Genomic DNA, 23,267 nt, shown 5'->3' on the forward strand with positions numbered 1-23,267 from the left:
TGGAAGACATTATGTTTTTGTACAGGGTGCTAATCTCTATAATGGGTAAATGCATATTAATATTGCATTGACAGATCTTGCATCTTTGGTGTGAAAGTGAAACATGACACTTCTCTTTTTTCAATTTATTCATAGACTGTCAAGTACAAAATTCCTGGCCACGCACAACTAAATCTACGACATCATCAAGACATCAGATCACTTTCGTTTTGTATTACAATTACATTTATGTACTTAAGATATAAAATAAAAGGGGCTGTCGTGTGAGAATCACAACCAGTGTGATATTGCTTAAATTTATGTCACTAATTTAGAGGCCACGTCAAATGGTCATACCCCACTTTAAACATTTTACTTATGTTTTGAATGTTTTTTTTTTTAATATTATTATTTGCCTATATGTCTGTGCTTTTTAAATCCTGCAGTAAACAACTTTGTTTTGTGTAGTTTCGTTTTAGAAAGCAGATGGTCCAGTAGAAAAGTGTCATGAAAAGAAAATAACTGACATTTTCTTGTGCACACATGAGATGACAATACCAGATGCTTATTTACGGCCAACAATTGCTCACTTGTCATGTCATTTCATTCAAAGTTTGTAGGACCGAATCGAAGTATGCTGACAAGCGGCTGTCCTTAATGAAACTTTTTAGGCAAAAATAGTCACTTTTTAGAGAATCAGGGCTGGTGGTTTGTAAGCTGGTTATTACCGATGTAAACCTGAAGACAAATAATGTTAAACTGACATTATTCGGCCCAATAGCACGGCTATTCCCCTCTGATTGGGTTACATTGTCCTGGTTTTAAAAATAAAAGCATTAAATTTTAGTTTAGCCTATATCAGTTTTATCTAAATATTTATTTTGAACCTCCTTTTCGCATCTGAAAAAATATTAAAAAGTTGAGAACCTTTAAAGAAGCTCTGTCCTTTGAGATATATTTATTAGATTACATAAATTAGTCAAAAAACCTAGATTGATTTATAACCTTGCTTGAGATATAAATAAGAAGAATCAGAAAAAGAAGACATTCCAACACAGGGATTTAGATACATGCTTTTATAAACAGCATATTTTTTAATAGTACAATATAAGAACAATATTCTTAACATATTTAAGAATAAAAACATCTAGAACATAAAAATGTTGTGGATCCCCATTTATTTTACATTAAAATAAAGCTGTAAAATGACTTTTTTTTACAAAAAATATCAAAAAAGCTTTGTTTAATTAGTTTTACAGTAGTTGATGACAAATTATGGCAGTTTTGAAATGTACACAATGCTGCTTAAAATAAGACAGGGCGTATTGATCTGCTCAAACAGATCTGATAATCTAATTATTTTAAGCTTAGATTGACCAATAGAAGGCAATAAGGTTGAGCCTGATACCCTGTGTTCTTTAAACTGACATAATTTAACATTAGGGGGCAGCAGAAGAGCTTTGTAAAGTGCCTTCCTGTTTCATTTTAAGCGGCAGCACTTGAGCAGGGAAAAATTTGTGTCCAACGCCTCAAAAATACCATTCATAAACAGACATTATAAGCATAAGAACTCCATGATGGATCAAAGGATCAGTGACTTGTACAGAAAAAGCTATCTTTGATTGTATTGTTTCCCACTTTGTACTCATGCAAAATAACATGAAACAATTGATGAGATTGACATTCCCTTTTACACACTTTACATAGAAGAGGCATAAAGACCATTTTTATCGTCACCACCGGTAATAAAATACTCAGATTTCTTTTAAAGAGTTTCACACATCATCTTTGATTAATTTAAGAACATGTTATATTGAATAAAAGTATTTCACATTAATTTGACAATTAAAACAGGGCACCAAAATGTACACACAAAACATCAATATATACAATAAGATACAAAATGTCATCAACCCAGTGTAGATACTGAGGCTATTGGTGTTTAGCTGATAAATACCTAATGCTTTATAAATACAATGTGCTTTTTATTTTGTAACTACAGTACCTTTGTATGTGTGTGTGCGCGCGTTTAACTTTATGCGGGCATGACTCAGAAGTAGGTGGCAGTGTAATATAGAAGCAGTCGTAATCAGGCCTCATTATCCAGAGCAAATAAAATCAACTAAGATTTAATTAAACCGTTTGAATTCTTTAAACAGTCTTCTAGCAACCCAGTGGTTAACAGGGTGAGATTTGAAGCTATTCCAACAACAAATCCTTGTTTCATTGGCAGTGTGAAATATATGCCCATGCCTACAGACCATTGGACACTTAAATTCAATTGCTTAGGCAAAATGCAATAATATACCTTTTTTTTTTTTTTTTTACTTTGGAGGGACTTGGCAATTTCTTGGCAAGCAGAAAGCACCCATTTAATAATCATTAACTATTACTAAATTAAAAATATTTCTAAATCCCACAATAACCTCCAAAATATTAAGAGCACACTTGAACTCTCGTTAAGAACTTACACGTTGAACTTACACGTTACTACAAGCTTGGCCTTCTCACATGAAAAAAGTTCAAAATGAGTCCCTAATGCCAGCCAACCCCACACAGATGCAATTCATCATAAATGTCTTAATAATTGTGTAAAATGTCCCAAAACCCCAAAAGTAATGTTAGATTATAATTAACTGCTGATGTAAAGTACCTCTCAGTAACTACATTACTCCCATTAAAACCCTCTGAGTCTTAAAATCTGGACCTATAGCTATACGCAGGACTGGTATTAGAAATATATTCCAGTTTGAAATAACAATAATGTGCGCTTTACCCCTTCAAACTGTCCAATTTATATCATCTTCATGTTAAACTTTCGTGCTCCTCCTTGACCCCCACTGGCAGCCGGACCATCTACCTTTCTGAATGAATACTCTACTGAGAAATTGTTCTTGTGTTGACCTCGTCCTCGGCTCCACACAAACAAGAGAATGAAACAGAAAAGCACAACACCCAAAAACATAATACAACCCATTGCTGTGGACACCAGGATGGTCTTAAGATCCAATGTGAACTTCAGGAAGACACGCGTGTCATTTAAGTTAGTGTCATTAAGATCACCCACATAGTAGGTGCGATTCGCTGCCAGAGCACCATCCAGTGGCAATCCACTGACTGTCAGGGTGGCAAAGTAGGTATCGTTGCCACCAGCATTGCTTGCTATGCAGATGTAAGTGCCGCTGTCTGTTACCTGGGCGTAACGTATCTCCAACGTACCTTCAGGCAAGACAATGATTCTCCCAGTACTCTTGGTGGTGATACGTCGGCGCTGAGGTGAAATCCAAAAGATGACCGGAGTTGGGTCTCCATCTGCTCTACATACAAACGACACTACCTGGCCTTCACGTGCCGTCATTTGTTGCAGCTTGCGGTTACGAATTTTGGGCCGCTGACAGGTGAAATGGTCAAAGAGCGCAGAGTCCGAAAAGGTACTAAGGGCTTTTCCTCGCACTTCCAAGGGTGTGGCGCAAATGGGCGACTTTCCGTTGAAGTTGAGGGTCTTACGGCGCTGCAGGATCCACAGTAGGCGGCAGTCACAGGATAAAGGATTCCCATCTACACGTAACGTCTCCAGCGTATTGACCGAGTGGAAGGATCCCTCCTCCAAGGTCACCAACCCATTGTTCGACAAGTTGAGCAACCGTATCTGTTGCAGGCCTCCAAGACCATAGGGCTGTACTGATATCAAGTTGGTACCAACTAGGTGCAGTTCTTTCAAGCGGACAAGGTCCCTCAAGGCCCAGGACTCAAGAACCGAGATAGGGTTGTAAGACAGATTGAGGCTAGCCAAGTGAATCAGGTTGCGAAGAGCACCCGTAGGCACGGTGGAAATGTTGGTATTGGTAATTGAGAGCCAAGACAGGTTGAGACCTTGGAAGCTGTGCGGAGAGATGTACTCAAGGAAGGGCCAATGGTCAATCTCAAGAGCCCGCAGTCCACCCAGTTTGCGAAAGTTCTGCTCTTCCAACGAAGAGATACTGAGGTAGCGTAATCGAAGAGTCACCAAGCCTCGAAGGTAGGAAAGAGACTGTCCAGATATAGAAGTCAGATTGCACCTCTCGATGGTTAGCTCCCGGAGTCCCACCAATCCCAGGAAAGCCTTGTTTGAAATGTACACCAGGTCATTATCACCAACTTCCAAATTGCGGAGGTTCCTCAAGTCCTGGAAGGTGAAGTCTAACAGGATGACCAGTTTATTCCCACTTAGGTCCAGAGTGGTGAGGTTGGTGAGACGTGAAAAGGCACCCATGGGCACGAGTTTAAGCTGGTTGGCTCGCAGACGCAACACTCTAAGATTAAGCAAGCTGGAGAAGGCATTAGGCTCCAATACGCTGATGAGATTCTCACTCAAGTCTAGCTCCTCAAGTCTCGAGAGAGTCGCCAATTCATTGTACTCCACCCAGCGTAAACTGTTGCAGCTTAGATCCAGGAGCCGTGTGTCAGCCGGGATGCCCCCAGGAATAGATCCCAGGCGCTTGTTCTGGCACATTACAGCTCTCTGATGAGAGATGCAGTCACAGCGCTGTGGGCAGCTCTGACCATGTGTTATGGATGCAGCGGTTAGGAGCACAAGCAGCCCCGGTAAGCTCAGGCATGGACAACCCGCCATGCCCCTTCCCTACCTTACAGGGGCTGAATCACTGCACCTCACACCTAGAGACAAGAACACAAAAAAACAGGTATTGATGAATCATGATTTTTGCAACTCTCAACTATAACCACTTCTGAGGTAGCGTAAAAAAAGCCTACCCATTTCTCACCAACATTTATGTACGAGCATGTATAACTACAGGGTATATACAGGAATCATGGAGTTAAATTTAAAAAAATACCTTTTAAGATCTTTTTTTAAGACTCTTTCAAGTTTCCATTCATTTTAAGACCTCATCACCACTTCAAGTTTTAACCGGTTACATCGGCAACACTTTAACTTACATTTACTACATATATTGATTGTAAGATAGCACAAGTAAACAGTCTTAGTTTGTGATAATTCCTTATCAATGCAACATAATTCAGAAGGGTGGGAACGAAGCAAAAGAGAATTAATTGACAAATTAGTACAATTCTTTGGACAAATATACATAATGAAAAGATGATACAAAATGTAAAGGTGCACTGTGTAATTTTTAGCGGCATCTAGTGGTGAGGTTGCAAACTGCAACCAACAGAAGTTAGGGTGGCCGACAGGAAAAGATGAGGTTTCTTTAGAAACTGTAGAAACATGTCGGCGCATTTCAATGTAAGGGGACCCACGGTGTATGTAGATAGAAATGGCTCATTCCAAGGTAATTAAAACGTAACAGTTTATTAATAAGTAAGGTCTTTATACACCACTCAAGACATAGTTATGTATATGATATTGCATTTCTGTCAACAGATCCTCCTAAATTTTACACAATGCATAAGACCCCGCGGACACCCTGAACTATATCTAAAGTTGTTTTAAAAAACATAGGCCATAAAAAAGTTGTGCTGGATGCAACACATTTTCAGACAATTTCTTGCAGTAAAGTTAGTGTTTTACAAGCAGTAAAACTGCAATTTTAATGAATTTAAACTCCAAACGAAACACAAATAAGGCTCAGCACTACGTTGTGTACCTAACTGGGATATTTCTGCTTTTCTGTAACCACCACCTACTGTCAGGAAGTGAATTTGCATTTCCATTCTCCCCATCTAACACTGTGTTTGCATATTGGAGTTGGATGATGATATTGCACCAAATTTTATGGCCACTTTGCCTTGGTGAAAACAGGTCTTTAAACTGTAAGCCACTGAAACATCAAGTGGTTAAGTTTAAATGCAATATGAAACAGAAACTTGATAGTTTCTTGACTAAACTTGCCTAAAAATAAAAGGAGAACAAATATGTCATGAGCACTTTACACATGAACATTGAAAAATCTCAGATGGCTTAACCCCCTCTTAAGATCATGACTTATTTTTTCATCTTTATAAGCCAAGAAATAAATGTACTCTAACAATCTTTGAGATAGGAATGGCTTCAAAGTCACTATGATTATGCCGATTTCTGTTAGTTAGCATTTCAATAAAAATACATAAAAGATAAATATTTTAATGTCAGCTTGATAATGTCAATCGAAGACATCCCAGTCAGTGCATTTTTAATCAAATCTTGAACATTTAGGCCCACACTGGTGCTAAAGCTTAACATAATGAGACTCACCTTGGGTTCAGAAGTTTATTAGTCCAATCTCTGAGTACCAGGATATTATTGAACATATAACAGTGGTATTTCAAGATGTTCCCCTGCACAACTCTTCTTCTCCCTCCCCCCATCATCTCTGGTAACCCAAACACATGAACAGCCCCTGGTTCAAACCCGTATCAGTTGACACTAAGAAGCTGTCCAATCAGCATAGACAACTGCTTCAAACAATCAGCAGTGACGTGAGTGAGGTGAATAGAAAACTACACCTGACTATGACTCAGATGTCATGGGTCATTATGTCAGAAAATCATGAATACTAATATTATAGGCAACGATTAACACCCTGCCACTTTTCTTTCCACCCCGTCTCTCCCCCTCAGAGATGTCAACAAACCATATTTCAACAGCTTATTAAATTTAATTGTCTTCAGGAAAGTGCTCCCATATGAATTTATATGTCATGCTGACGTGCAATAACTTCAGATTGCTGGAAGAGAGGTGCTCTAACTATATGATTGCATAGTTTTAAAACATACATTTAAAATGATATTGCCCCCTGAAAGGACCTTTTAAATGTAAAATTGACAATTTACATTTACACATTTACTCACTCTCATGTCATTTCAAACCTGTATGACTTTATTTTCTTCTGGAGAACACAAAAGATTATATTTTTGAAGAAAGTTTCTTGTCCATACAATTAACATTAATAGAGCCCAAAACCAACATTGGACCCCATTGACTTTCATTGTATGGACAAAAAACACTTTTTCAAAATATATTTTGTTCCACAGAAGTCAGTCATACAGGTTTAGAATGACATGAGAGTGAGTTAAAAATGAATCTGTAGCGATTTTGAAATGCATTTTAGTTCCAATTTTAGCTTCATCTGCCATGGAATGTAAATGGATCTGGCCTCGACCTGATATTGTCAGGAGTAAATGAGAGACATTGCTACCTCTTTGCTCTGTTGTTCACCTCAGCAAGGTAGCATGTCACCTGAGAATTACATAACAGCTGTTAGTCGATACGTGAAGGGCAAATCAAGCAATTAGTGTTTTTCCCCATAACAGCTGTTGAGAGGCTGGTTAATACATAAAATATCGATACAAGAGAACGTCAATAATCTAAAATAGGTGCCAAAAAAAGTACTTGGACATTCTAATCACACGTACAAATGTCTAAATTGCATTAAAAGCTAAATATCTCACCAACTGCTGATTTTAAATGTGTAGTCAATCACATTAACCATGTTCTGTTCACATTTGAAAACCACAAATTTTTGTCATTTAAAACCTAACAAACTACATTTTTGGGGGAGTGCTTTGGTTGAAAAGTGTGTTATATTTCTTTAAAATAAATGTCACTTAACAGTGTTATTGTTAACTAAAAATAAAAATAAAACTATTAAAATAAAATTGAAATAAAGCTGGAATAAAATATAAATATTAGACAAACTATTCAAATGAAAACTGATCAAATAAAACAAAAGCTAATTCAAAATATTAAAAATACTATAATAGTAAATAAATAATATTAAAATAACACTTGTTTGATATTTTGTTATCAGATGCAATGATAAATTAAGTATGACCCAAGTTTAATTTACCATTTTAAGTCTACTTAAGTTAAGTGTACTTTGGGGGCACTTTTTTGTCTTTCGTCTCTTTATGCAACCATAAGAATTCTTAAATTAACGCATCCTGTGGAACCATACTATTTAGAGCAAGACGAAATGAAAAGGAATGAAAAACATTCAAAACTTTTGAAGGAGTACTTGTTTTGAGTGGGAAAAACATGTAACTAGGTGGTGCTTGATGTTCCTGTCGAATTCAGGATATAAACAAGACCAGGTTTAATGATGAGAAAGAAAAAATAGCAGTATAAGTGCAGGCTGAAATCGTACAAACATCAGAGAGAAAAGTCTATCTGGGATTGGGGGAAAAACACAATTAAACAGATGATACGGACCAGGAGCAATTAAGGCAACCTAGTACCTTAATTAGAGAGAAAGCACATAAAAAGGAATATTGAACGCACACACTGGAAGGGGAAAAAAACTCTAGGGCAGGTGCGAGAACTCATGGAGCGGCCGTAAGCTGAAGGGAAGTGTGTGGAGGCGTCAACTTTCCCATATTTCACCACTGGATCTGCACTAGTTTAGTGCTGCTGATGGCACTCTTCAACTCACATCGATTTCAAATGCTGCCCACACATCTCTTTACATAACCGTACGTATCCTCCTCATTCTGTCTCTCGCTGCTCCGCAAGCCCGTCTATCATCTGCAGCTCGGGGAAACCTTACAGTGGCCAGTGAGGAGACAGTCAGTCGGGATGAAGCGGAGCGAGGATGAGGAAGGGGCAAATGACAGATGCTCAGGGTGAATGTGGACTCCCTGGAGGGGCCGTCTCAAGGGGAAGACGTACTCCAAAGAGGCAACGGTACCCTTGGCCAAACAAAAGCTGACAAGGGCATCAGTGTGTTAGCTGGAGAACAGGAGCCAACTGAGACCAGGGATGTTAGTGGATTCAGCAGACGTTTGGGAGTTCAAGGAGATGACAAACAAGGAGCAGAGACTGCGAAATGCTGAAAGAGCAAAAAGCAATTACGGCTTTAATAATTTTGAGCACAAAATGACTCGTCATTACAAACCTGAACAACTTTCGTTCTTCTGTGGAACACTGTGGAAAATGATTCATACAATGAAAGTCAATGGGGTCCAAATGTTGTTGTTATTTTGGACCCCATTGACTTACATTGACTTACTTTTATGTTCCACAGAAGAAATAGCCATACAGGTTTGGAAAGACAAGAGTATTAGTAAATGATATAAAGATACAGATCAGAAAGTAATCGAAAATTTAACAGCAGTTGAAAATGAAAGACTTTATGGGTCACGTTTCAACACGGCCCTGGAAAACGATCCCGACACAATCGCAACTCAGTTGAGGCTGATGTTTGGAAAGCATGTTTATGCTCTAAAACTACAAATAGTTTAGTTGTAAATAAAACCGAAATCACGATATGACTGGCTGTTGTTTAAACAAATAAATAAATGCACTGTATGTTTCAGTTTTAACGTAAGAATATGAACATGAATAAAATCATATCACCTTAAACAAAGGAAGGTTAAAAGCATTCATGAAACTTCACCTGATCTGGTTCATGAACAGACATGCTAATCAGCTAAAAGCTAATGAGCGATGACAAGCTATTGTAGAAGCAGCGCAGAACAATCACACACAACTCTTGAGGGGATAGAATATCAATTGTGTTTCAGGGAAGAAAGGCAATGGTTCACCGCAAACTGGGAACATGACTTGTTTAACATGCATATTTAATACAGGTGAGAATAGAAAGGCCACAATGCTACTATTGATTGGCATTGCTCAGTTTCCTGATGGGATGAATTATTTAGATTATCATGGTCTATGAACATGACCTACCAGAACAAAGACACTGACCACGGCTCCTTGATGGACCTCCTCCAACAAGAAAGACTCGAACGTTCGCTTTTATTGGCTCACAATCCTGTGAATAAATTTATGTATGCTCTACCTGACAGCTGCTTGGCAAGGCGCTTAATGCTGGTTTTATCTTGGCTCATTGAAGTCGGGTTAGATGATCTGATCCTTGGCTCCAGCTAAGATGTAGGAGCTGGATAATTAGGTCAAAAAATTGGATTGGTACTGACTAAATGTGGGAATCAAGACAGCAGAACGTAAACGGACAACCTTTGCTGGCATCATCTTCATAGAGTTGTTTTCAGTAATCAAAACATTCTGAAAGTGTTTGCATAAATATGTGACCCTGGACCAGTCACATGGGTACATTTTTTTAAATTGAGATTTATACATCACATGAAAGCTGAATAAATAAGATTTCCATTGATGAATGGTTTGTTAGGATAGGACAATATTTGGCCAAGATCTGGAATCTGAGGGTGCAAAAAAATCTAAACATTGAGAAAATCTCCTTTAAAGTTGTCCATTTATGTTCGCAATTCTGCTGCATTCACTCACAAAAATAAATGTTTTATATATTTACAACAGGAAATTTACAAAATATTTTCATGGAACATGATCTTTACTTAATATCCCAATGATTTTTGCCATAAAAGAAAAATCGATAATTTTGACCCATACAATGTTGGCTATTGCTACAAATATACCCGTGCTACTTGTGACTGGTTTTGTGATCCAGGGTCACATATGTGACGAAGGCCAAAAGGTCTTGACCTTGAGAGAATATACAGTTCTCGATTAAGATAAGAGCCATTTGGTTTCATTACCAGATGAACAGACGCTATTTACATCCACTTTCAATTGGCATATTCTCGCACAGTTTCTCCACAGGATGTTGATAATGACATTGAAAACAATGGCTGTTGGCCATAAAGTCACACGTATGTGAAAAATGGAGAGAAACCAATGACGCAAGTCTTGCCATTTTCACAGTTTTGTCTGACTCACAGCCTTCAGGCCATCTGACTCATTTACACCATTATAATGGAAAGTCTTCAATATACACCAGTATTAAAGCGCAACTTTGAGTTGCAATCTAATGATTTTGTCATTAAAGGTCCATTTGCCTTTACTGAACAGTGATCACATGAGCCTTTATCACAAACTGAAAGCATATTTATTTTGGCACTCATATTAAAATGTTAGGCCATTCACACTTCGCATAAGCATGTTAGCATTTTTTAAGTATAATATTTAGTTCTGGTCCTTGAATTTAATTAACCGTGCGATGAGCAAATATTGTTGATATTCACTCCAACAGCACTGGGATTAGCAGGCAAATTACGTCGCTAATATAGATGGTGGCGACAAGTGATTTGTCTTTATGAACAAGTCAATGACTTATTTACCATTGATTTGTTAAAAAACGAATTCATTTAAAAATTAAACAAGATTGTTTATTATCAGTAAGTCACTGAATAATTCACTAAAACCCATTTGTTAAAAAAAAAACACCACAGAACGGTCCCATATGGTTCATATTTGGTTATTTTTGGGAACCAAATAAGAACTAACCTTCCCAGAACATTGCAGTGAGTTTTGGTGTGTGTGTGTGTGTGTGTGTGTGTGTGTGTGTGTGTGTGTGTGTAATAACTTAAAGATAATCTACACAGAATGTTCTGTAAAGATTAGATTTATTTTTTATAACCATAAAATATTCTTTCCAGAACGTTGCAGGGAGGTTTTTTTTGAATAACCCAAGGAGAACCAATACAGAATGTTCACTACTGGTTGTTTTTAGCTTATATTTTTGCAAACATAAAAAGAATATTCTATTTCCATGAAAAAAACGTTCCTGGACAACCAAAAAGGAATCTTAAAAATGCATTTTTTGGAACGTTCCGGGAAACAAAAACGAACATTCTCAGAATTTCCTGGGAACCAAATATCGTTAGCTGGGTGTCTTTATGAGTGAGTCAGTGAATCATTTACTATAACCAATCGTTTAAAACTGATTCATTCAGGCAAGTAAACAAGAGGCTGTCTTTGATATTGAGTAATTGAATCATTCAGTGTGTCATTCAAAAACACATTTGCAATCATTTAATTCAGGAATGAAACATCACTTCTGGCTGATTTTTCTGTGGTTCGTTCTGAGCTATTTCTGAGTTATTAACATCTTGTTTTTTGTTTTTCAACATTCACAAGTCACTGGAGTGTGTTCAGTGAAGTAGCTCAGATTACAATGATGGTGAATGTCATACTCAATTATGGCATGACTCATCAGATTTAACTCAGCACAACACGTCCAAGAGAGCCCAAATCCTGAAGCATTTCCAAATTTATTATATATATATTTATTAAATAAATTAATTCCTGCCTATGGTATCATCTTCAAAATGTCAAAACGCACACCTCACAATATTTTCCACCATATATAAATGACCTTCCGCTTCTGTATATCATAAGTTCGGTTCTCCTTGTAGTTACGTAGCGGCTAATGAGTTCCACTGGGTAGTCCAGGTCCTAGCAGCACTGCAGTCAGCATGCATGTGGACAGGGAGTAAAGTAGGTCAGCCATGTATGACACCCCTGGCATTTGGGCACAGTCAACAGTACCCGTAAATTAACATCCTCTCTGTAAGCCCTTGCAAATTGAGACACGGCACTGACAGGAGTGCTGCTAGTCACTTGATGTGTTAGGGATGCTCAAAGCTGAGGAAATAAATTAAGAGGATTACAGCAGTGGTATAAAGATTGTGATTACACACGAGAACGGTGTCATAAACTTAAAGCATTTATTACCATGACTCGATGTTATGAATTTGACCGCCAGCATGAAACACCATCAACTTGTGAGTATGTAATAAAATCATATAAAACTAAGTGGAATATGGACACATATTCCAAAGTAACTAGTTAAGTGTGCCATAATACCCCATAATGACATTTAAAAATGTAAAAAAAAAAAAAATTGGTTTGAATGAATGATTTAATGGCTCACTCATAAATACTTCACTTCAAATTCGTTCAAAAATGCTGATTCATCCAGTAATGAAGCATTACTGGTTGAATCAGTGTTTTTGAATGAATCTCTTAAAGGTATAGCGGAGGATTTTTTACTTCCGGGTGGATCACCTATACTATTGGTCCTCCTAATTGTCAATCATTCTGGTGAATCAATCCAACTTATTCAAAAAGTGGAGAGGGCGGGTCTTATCTAAAATTCGGAAAAGATCCTACGCTATACCTTTAAATAAATGATTCAATGACAAATACATTTTTTAACAGTCACCTGTCGCCACCTGCGTAACAATGTACAACCTTTATTTGAGGCATCAAGTTACTTTCAAAAGGTGATTTACTCTATTTTGATTGCTACCGTAGACATCAGAGTATCCAAACTATAAACTTTTATATAGATTAAAATATTACAAAATAAATTAAATATATAAATAAGAGAGATATCCTTACCAAACTACCCAGAGATTAATTATCATATATGCAGTCTTCATAAAAGTCTTAAAAGTCTAGATTTTTTAAAAGTCAAGGGAAAAAAATGGCAAGAACAAATGAAAGCGTTAAAAGTAATAAAAAAACATACTCATGCAAGAAAGGACGCATCTAATTATGATGCCTTCCACCATGAACCTCTCGAGATACTTATCCTAACTGCCAATTCATTGGCACAATTGACTCTTGGGGCCAATTACACGTAAACACAGGGCAATAAAATTACAACGCATTCCATTAGGGGGCGAATATAACACTGAAGTTGCATAAGCTTTTAATTAGAAAGACGCGAGAGCTGAAGAAGCGTGAAGCCTGGTATTGCATGAGAAATGTCTTTGGGCAGTATCAGAAAAGGCCATGGCCTAGCTAGGTCACAATGCGGAGGTTGGACGCTGTCCTGCGGTCGTCTCTTTGGCTTGAATGGATTATATGACACCCTTCACTGGCTGGCATTCTAACCCTGTCAAAACGAATCACTTCAGACTGCCTGGCCAAGGTTAGCTTAGCTTTCCATGAGAGTGGATTTGGATTCATAGCATGTGATTTTGGAAACACTGTCAAAAAAAAAAAAAAAAATAGTTTTACTTCCCCTGATTCTTTTGAAGAATAACTTTAGTCCTGTTTAATAACCTTTTAAGAAGGCCAGGACACATCAGGACTGATTAGCATTGATGCTACAATTGCAAATAGCTACAAATAGATTCACATTTACACTCGTTGGATCGCCTGAAATGCATCTTACTTGCACAGAATCTTAGTGCAGCACTGAGCTAATGGCCTAATAGATAAGCTACATTTCATTCAGTCAAAGCGTGACCTTTGGTTGAGATTTGCCATACTTTCCTGCAAGTTGCAGCAGCTGCAAGGACAATCGAATTAAAAGTCATGCACAGGGTTTGCCAACAGCCTCCAGCTGTTGGCAAACCCTGTGCATGACTTTTAATTCGCCTTTAATCAATGTTCTCGCAGCTTACAAATCAGCAAGAGCAATTAGACACTATTAGCTGGAGTTATCAAGCACCAGTGAAAACCGCTTCTTATTCTCCTGCTGCATGAAAGCTGATGTTCAGTCTTTATCTCAGTAATTTACCCCGTTCCTCACAATTATCAGAAGCCTTTGGCAAAACCCCACAAATTCACCTCTGGCATAGTGGCTCCATTTAAAAAACTAGAAAGCTGCCTTGCTGTCTACATAGGCAGCATCCTAGCCATTATGGAACTATATATGTGACTGATTCAGAGCCCACTACATAGGCAGCAACTCACAAAACAGCACTTCTCACACAAGAATGCGACTCAGTTAGCATGTTGCTAAGCTAACAGCATGCTACTCTAATAAGAAAATTCTTTACAGAATAAAATACAACTTATAACCAACATTTCCTCATCCACCATCTAACTTATTTTTTACTGAACTTAAGCGCAATGCATTAGCATTAGCTTAAAACAAGGTATCTTAAAAAACTGAATAATTCATATCGAGAGTATGCCTGTGATCCCTTAAAATACTGCCTCTTTAGGCAGCTCACTAGGCTTTAGAATAAACATGTTTGGGAGATGGAAACCTAAAAAGGCTAGAAATCCATAAACTGGCAGTGAGAATATAATGGCATCTATAAAACTGCAGTTTAACTGTCACTGTCCCACTAACAGGACATTTGACGCTCTTTTTATTGCCTTTTTTCCCTAGCACATATTTTAGTAATCATCATAAATTAGGTATCATTTGAAAGCTTAACTCAAAATTCATCCGTTTTGAAATCAGACAATGTGTTACCATGGAAACTGTGCTTTTAATCTGATTTCAAAGTGGCCTCCTACCGCTGAAAAAATCGGGGTTTTTTTTCTAATCTTGACATCGCATATCGTCTGAAAGGTCTGAGACTCAAGGTTTCATATTTGGTAACTATTTTGTGATAAAAGTGATTTGACAGAAATGTATTAATTTGTAACAGGAATGCATCCCCAACTGACCCCACCCCCCAAAAAAACAATGGAATATGACTATTTTTGGCAAAATGACCACCTAAACAAAATATCATAGGAACTTCCATTTTTGTGGTATAGACAACTTCAAATTTGGAACACAACTTGGTTAGACATATGGCTTTGATTTTATAGCAGTTTTATAGTAAAAACTATTTTGTTAAATATATATTTTTGTATAAAATAAAAAAATGAATACAGTACATTTGATTTACAGTAAACTTAAACTTCTATACTTTTTTACAATTTAATTTTTTGAAGTGCTTTTACTTCTGCTGAGTGCCTTTTTTAAAAAGAGACCAACCTTAGGTCTGTATTCCCAAGCATTCATGAATCACAACCATTTAAGTTTGGAGAGTGCATTTTCACATATTCGCTCAAAAAGGGAGGGGGGTGGGGGGGGGGGGGGGGGGGGGGTGGTGACAGTTAAGGGGTTAAGCACTGAGGTTTCGCTGTCGAAACGAGTGTCAAAGAAAAAACAGTTTTTAAAGTGTTTCAAAATCAATGGTTGCTCTAATCTCTGTCTGAGTAGAGTTCAACTGCCTTGAGAAGTTCGAACTCGACTGAATGGCAAAGATGAAGCCTGGCAAATTCACACTGATCAAATCAAACACTCACACTCTTGGCTCACTTTAGTGAATTAAAAAGAGAGATTGTAACTTCTTGACTAGTTTAGCTTTTGATAGAAAATGTACAATGCATACTAGAACATGACTCCATACATTTATCACTGCATTCAGTCGACCAGTATAAATCTGAGAACACAGTGACAACCATTTGACACCAGCAGCTGTTGCAGGATAATGAGCCTGAGGTTAAGTTTGGAGTCAAACTTCGCTTCTTGAAAATACTCATCTATATAAGCAATATATGCTTCAGCTTGATTTACAAACAAAACATGGGACACCCATTATGACACACAAGCGGAAAAAACCCTCATTGAAAAAGGACGTAGTCAGGCTTGTGATTGGTGCCGATGGAAGTCAGTTTTGCCTCAAAGTAAAAGATATTGGAGATATTGCAACTAGACACATTTTGAGATATGTAGTCCCAATATTGAGAAAAAGTTGCAATTGTGAGATATGAAGTTCCAATTACAGGAGTCACAATGAGAAAAAAAAGTCGCAATTGTGAGGAAAAAGCTGTAATTAAGATATAGTCGCAATTGTCAGAAATAGGCACATTGTGAGATGTAGTGGCAATCTCGAGAAAAAATCAATTTGCAATTGCGAGACAAAAGTTTGTAGTATAGAAGTCACAAGGAAACAGTTGCAATTACAAGAAATAAAGCTGTAATTATGAGATATAAAGTCGCAAATGTCAGAAAGTCACATATAGTGCCAATAACAAGAAAGTCACAATTGTGAAATATAAAGTCGCAACTAATAAAGAGAAGAAATAAAGTTGCAATTATGAGAAAGTCACATTGTGAGATTTAGTGTCAGTTACGAGAAAATAGTTGCAGTTCTGAAGTATAAAGTTGCAATTACAAGAAAAAGTGGTTAATATGAGAAAAAAGTCACAATTGTGAAAAATAATGTCAATTACACTAGATTTTTCTTTTAAACAGGCTTCATTAGAGAAATGTGTGCAGAGCCTTCAACAAACAGGCATCAAGAAATAAGTGCTTGGTTTTATTAAGCAAGAGAGGAGGGAATTCAAACCTTGAATGGGTTTCCTCAAGCTTGCTGGATAATAAGCTTCTCGTATCTCATTGTAAGACTGATTACCAGCAATTAAGAAAACGCAAAAACACAAAAAAAGTAATGCTGTTTAACACCCACTCTGTGTCAATCTAGAATCATGAACATAACCTTAAATGAAATGAAAGCCATGGAGTATATACTTATTTTTGTCAGAACGGCAGCATAACACAATGTCCAACCTAGACAGAAATATGACAGGCATGTGCCGGTGTAAAATAGAAGGATTAACCTTTATTACACGGCCGATGTTCTGGGACAGTGGCCCCCGTATTTTTGTTCTGGATGAGAGCCTGGCCTACTTCAGCGTCTTCCTTAATCCTGTGGCACACTGCCTGATTTTGCGGTTTCCAATAACCAGCTCTAATCTCTGCAATGGCTAGACAACACTGGCCTAGCGGTGACAGCTGGCAGACTTACACTGTCTCTAGGAAAGAGACCACACGACAGCAGGCTAACCAGAAGCAGAGGATGTCCCGTGTAAAACCTGCTGCATCGTTAACGTTTTCGCGCTTTGTGGGATTTATCCACTGATCTATATAAATGACTGGATCACTCATTGCGTTCTAAACTGCCAGCAGGCGGTGAAGCCACCGGAAGTGTTCGAGTGGCCATCTTACTATTCCCTACCGACAAAGGGCGTCACTGACTTACTGATTTAGTGAGTCACCCGATTTTCAACATATCAGTCACACATGAAATATGTATAGACATTTCGGGCAGGCTAAGCGATATATAGAAATCGTTAAGATGGGCGTGTCTACGGCACACTGACAACACAGGTAACAGAACTAGGGCTGTCACTTTTGTGAAAAAATCCTGTTCGATTTTTGAAACATAAGTGTTCATTGAATCGATTTTAAAATCGATTTTCCATTTTAAACGACAAATATGGGCAAATCCACGGACAACTAACAGGCATTAGGACGAACGTAAAGAGGGCGCTTGGGCGCTTTGAAGACTTGAAGCCAGTCTTCAACATGGCTGTGTTTACGATTAGAAATGTCAAACAAATTTCGCCTACGTAGGCGATTGTAGACCGTAGCCCGAATCTGTATCTGTATGCATGAGACTGTCTGCATACCGGCAGAATTCACAGTTTTGTTGTAAAAAGAGACACATTATGCAGAAGGTTATGTGTGTTTGTCAGAGCCAGCAGTTGCTGTGTGACGCGCGTTCGCTGCGGGCGTATCGTGACGAGCTGGACTCGCTCCGAGAAAAGACCGTTAAAATCGGTTCCCTATTTTCGTTTTCGAAACTTGCGTTGGTTGGTCCGATCGATTGTGCAATCGATTTTCGAACGTAAAGTGACAGCCCTAAACAGAACTAACACAAAATAGATTTCTGCATGAACGTACATATTAAAGGAGAACTCCGGTCAATTTTAACATTGAGCTCATTTTTTTGTACATTTGGAGTGCTGTCAATACAGAGAACAACGACAAAAATCGGTGTTGCCTACACCGAGTTATTCTATTTTTAAAATTTGCACCCATCCTGTTTTCGGTCGAAGTCCACAGTAGTCGATTGTCGAGTTCACGCGCGTGATCATAGGTACTAAACCTATGCGCGTGAACTCGACAATCGATTACTATGGCCTTCCACCGAAAACAGGATGTAAACAAAGGTATGAGCGCTGGCTGAATTAACTTCATTTTTATTAATATCTCTAACATCTACTGCAGTCAGATCCACCCGTGTTCACTCGGAAGGAATCACTCACATTTTCTGTGCACTTGTAATGACACTTAAAGGATGTTAAGAGGCTAAAAAGCAGGCTTACTACTTGCCCCATTGAAGTCAACAGGGTGCAAATTTTAAAAATAGAATAACTCGGTGTAGGCAACACCGATTTTTGTCGTTGTTCTCTGTATTGACAGCACTCCAAATGTACAAAAAAATGAGCTCAATGTTAAAATTGACCGGAGTTCTCCTTTAAGCATGAACATATATCTGGGATTATTAACAAATATATACATTAAAATATTACAATACTTACAATCCCCCATTACTAAATTGCGCTACATTACATTAAAAAGGTTTTAATCTTGCTAATGCTAAATGCTAAATCCATACACGTTATAAGATGTGAAGTGTGTATATTATTTCCTGATGTCTTTCTGTTGACCAACAACCACTTTAGACTCTTGGAGATCTAGGAAACCATTCAAAAGACACAGGTCAGCTCAAATTCTATGGCTTTTTAGTTTGCGGACAACAACGTTGTCAAAACGATCCCTGTTGCAGAAATGACTAAAAACGCTTTATTCTGCTGCCAGGCCAGTAGGTGGCGATGTTACTTTGTAAATAAAAACTACGCACCCATAGACTGAACATCTAATACGCATACACATGATGTCACCGTTTTCGCAAATTCACGTTTTTGCGACAACGGTATAGTTTTCAAAAACTTGCACTTTGAAACCTGTTTTCAAAAGTTCGCGTTTTCAGGCCCCCCAAAATGGCATTGTCGTTTAAATGAACTGCCAAAATGCATAAAGTTTTCCGTTTTTAGTTGAAAATTGTGTCATATAAACGGCCCCTTAGTTCAACAAACACCTTGTTTTTACCTTATTTTATCACAAGAACAGTGATGAATATTTTTGGGAAACTACTCTCAGGGCAATTATACGGCATGACAGAGCCAGGTTTGGGGAAAGATGGGAAGGTAGAGGGGATTGGGGGAGCATTTGACTCAATAGGAACTTGCCGGGTGCTCCCTTTTTACTCCCCTAAGAGCTCAAGCTTCCCCTTTTTGCTGTCACCATATAAATCCGGTGGGTGGGAGCACTGTCTATGCCCCGGCGTTCGTGGGGAATTAGCGCTGAGCCACTGCAAAGGACTGACAATCCTAAGGCCTCTTTGAGAACAGGCTTAAGAGGGGAGAGAGGAAGGAGGATGAAATGAGATATGAAGAACGAAGAAAGTACTGAGAAAATCCAGCGCTCTGTACTTTTTTCCAGCAAGCTCTGCAAATTCAAAAGAACTGCAGATCTTTGTTCACTATTTCTAAGTACGACACTTATTGTAAGGACATTATCTAATGACAAAAATTTGTCAAATGCTGAATAATTTGTTATATCTTCAAATGTAAATAATTATGGCTGTTACTCATCAAATCACATACAAAAGTAGTTGTGAGAGTGTACAAGAGACAATAAACACTCAGCTTGAATACAATGCAAATAATTTTTTTGTTCCAAACAGATTTTATTTTCAATTATAGTACTAGTTATTCATTTCCAATTCAAGTTTTTAGAGCTAATTAAGTTTATAACTTCACATTAGATCCACATTTGAGTACACTCATCTCTGAGACAGTGAATACTAATATTTCTGCAAAGGAACTAATCCTTCAGTAGCTAGGCCTAGAATAAAAGTAAATATATATAATATTGGATATTCAATACCTGGGCATTTCGTTCCCATTGTGTATATCATGGGAATATATAAGTCCTGCTTAATTTCTCATCTCAGTAACATTCTATGTTGCAAAAAAAAAAATATTTCTATAAATGTATAATTATATATAATTATTAAGCTTATGTAAATGATACAATTATTTTTAAATGATTATAAATCATTATTAAAATATTAATATTATAATTGCATCATAAAATGGTCAACAAGGTCTAATTTAAGCAAAAAAATATTTTGCTATATAAGTGTACAGATTTTATTTAATGTTATTATATTTTCAGTATTACAGTAATGAGACATTCTATTGATAACTTGGGGTGAAAGTGTGCTTTAATAGTAATGAAAATAATCACATTGAAAATGATATTAATATTCCAGAAAAAGCTGATTATAATAATAAATAATGTCCTGTTTTCTCTTTGAATTTATTAGATTAACGAAATGGATTTCCCTGATCAAACAGATCTCCCAATTAAAAATAAATGTATTTAACATAAAATTGTCATTCTTCTCTTTCAGTAAAAGCAGTCAGCAAACTCCACAGCTGACCTTACCTGAGAAATGATGTGCGTGTCACAAAAAAAGATGGATTACCCAATTACAATATTGCTTCCTTTCATGCGTGACAGTTTTGAGCTTTGACAGTGTTGCAATTTTACATTACCCCTGATCGAAGACAGACCTGACTGTGTCCTTGACAAATGTCCTTTCAGACAAACTCCACAATGACAGTCTGAAACCAGTCACATCAAAAACACTAGTCAAAGATCCACACAACAATAAAGCCAAGCTAGTGTGAGAGGAAAACATCTAAACATTCAAAGAAAGAAGCACAATAAATGAACACTGAGAACAAATGAGCTATATTTTGTGAAATAAAGTTGAATTGAGAATAAATTAGCATATTTTTTAATAAAGGTAAAATTGAGAATAGTTATATTTTAAGAAGAGTCAAAATAATGAAAATAAGGAGCAATATTTTGAGAAGTAGTTATATTTTGTGAACAAGTCAAAATTATGAAATAAAGTAGTAAAGTGAAAATTATGAGAATAAATGAGTAATATTTTGAGAAAAGTAGCAAAATTGAGGATAAAATGAAATATTTGGAGGATAGAAATATATTTGAAGCAGAGTCAAAATTATGAAAATAAACTAGTAATATTTTGAGAATAAAGTGAAAATTTATGAGAAAAGGAGTAATATTTTGAGAATAGAAATAATGTGAACAAAAGTCAAAATTATGAAAATGAAGTAGTAATATTTAGAAAAAGTAAAAATTGAGAATAAAGGAGTAATATTTTGAGAAACGTAGTAATATTTAGAAAAAGTAAAAATTGAGAATAAAGGAGTAATATTTTGAGAAAAGTAGTAATATTTTTGTAAACGAGAAAAATTATGAAAATAGTCATTAAAAATAAAGTGAAAATTATGAGTAGTAATATTATGAGAATAAGATTTTGTGAACATAAAATAGTAATATTTTGAGAATAAAGAGAAATATTATAAGAATAAAACAGTAATATTTTGAGAAAAGTAGTCATATTTTGAGAATAAAGTGAAAATGATTGACAGCAATATTGAGAAGTCAAAATTATGCAAGTTATTTAAAAAAGAAAAATCTAAATGATGAGAATAAAGATGTAGAATTACGAGATTTATTTAGTCAAATCAAATGAATGAACCGTCTACCACATTCCAACGTTACATAAAGAAAATCGAAACAATAAAAGAAACAAACAAACAAAGTGAGAATTTGTAGTTGCAAGAATTTGCTGCCACATGTGGCTTTATGATCACTATGTGTTTTCCATTATAGCTGAATAATTCATCAATGCCTGGCAACAAGCTTGAGATGTTCAAGCTTGCCTGTACTTTCTATTTTAAGTCACATGAGAAATTCATGGCAGGGCTTCTGAAGTCCCATCAGCACTGTCTATTCTGACTTCGGCCTTGCCTAGATGGATGCATTGACATGGGGGTCATTATATTGGCTCCTCGAGACCCTGCGAGCATCCGAACGACACACGCAGATGCAGGAAGTCAAGTGTACGGAGGGGGTCACACCGAAAAGTTAAGCTCCGCCCACCTTGGATGTTGTTGCTCGGGTCAGACAAGCTTTACAGAGCATCCGATAGGAATGAACCGGAGCTCTGCAGGCATCCCCTCCATCACCGACAAACAAAATCAATTACCTTTAGTCGTTCTTTCTACATCATTCATCCATTTGACAACTAGTAGAACGATATCTGGCAAACTCTCTACAGAGCGAATCCATTTCCACAATGCACAAGGGAATGTTTTTTGGACGCCGCCCCAGTGCCGCTTGCTGAACGCCAGCATGAAGACACCTTGATATGCTGTGTACACAAACTCTCTTGCTGATTCCACTTCGCTGTGTAGAATTGGAGCGTCATAACAAAACACATCTGATGAAATGATCCAGGTCTTTCTGACAGCTACCGCGGGGGACGGGAAGCAAAAGGGTGCGGGGTTTAAACCGATCTCTCTCACCATCTGTCGCCATATTGTCAAGGACGATCCAATAAAGGATCGTGAACAATTAAACCATCCTTGGGGAACCGGCTGTTTTGCTCACGATCGACATCAAAGCCTCTTCAAGTCCAAAAGTTTCTGGAACAACTATGGCACAGTTTCGTCTACAGAATAAATCGAAAAGATCAACCACGGCTTGTTTACACAGAGGAGACAGGCAGTGAATCTTCAAAAAAAACAAAAACAGAAAAACTGGGACGAAAAAATATGAAGTACTACTAAATACTTGATGAAACAGTGTGCAAACTGTTCATGTTTCTAAAGTACACTGTAAAAAGTGATCAGTTGACTTGACATAAAGTGAGAAAACCCGTTGCCTTAAAACTTCATGCGTAATTGAAAAGTAATTGACAATTCCACATAACTTATTTTTTTTCAATTATGCATGATGTTTATTTACTTAATTTTAAGGCAACAGGTTTCCTCCAATAAAATCTCAATGTTTTGAGAAAAAACATCAATGTTTGGA

The 23,267-nt window shown here is 37.1% G+C and overlaps 1 protein-coding gene across 1 annotated transcript in view; it reads right to left on the reverse strand.

Annotated features, from left to right (window-relative positions):
- Nucleotides 1–1,068: 1,068 nt before the first annotated feature.
- lingo3a (leucine rich repeat and Ig domain containing 3a) overlaps nucleotides 1,069–23,267 on the reverse strand; it is a 24,606-nt gene continuing 2,407 nt past the window's right edge. The window contains exon 2 of the mRNA XM_084416530.1: nucleotides 1,069–4,635. Coding sequence (XP_084272656.1) covers nucleotides 2,774–4,591 — 1,818 coding nt within the window. The 5' untranslated portion in view covers nucleotides 4,592–4,635 and the 3' untranslated portion in view covers nucleotides 1,069–2,773. The remainder of the gene's footprint in view (nucleotides 4,636–23,267) is intronic.

The sequence above is a fragment of the Rutilus rutilus genome, assembly GCF_951802725.1.
Source record: "Rutilus rutilus genome assembly, chromosome: 8".
Lineage (NCBI taxonomy): Eukaryota > Metazoa > Chordata > Actinopteri > Cypriniformes > Leuciscidae > Rutilus > Rutilus rutilus.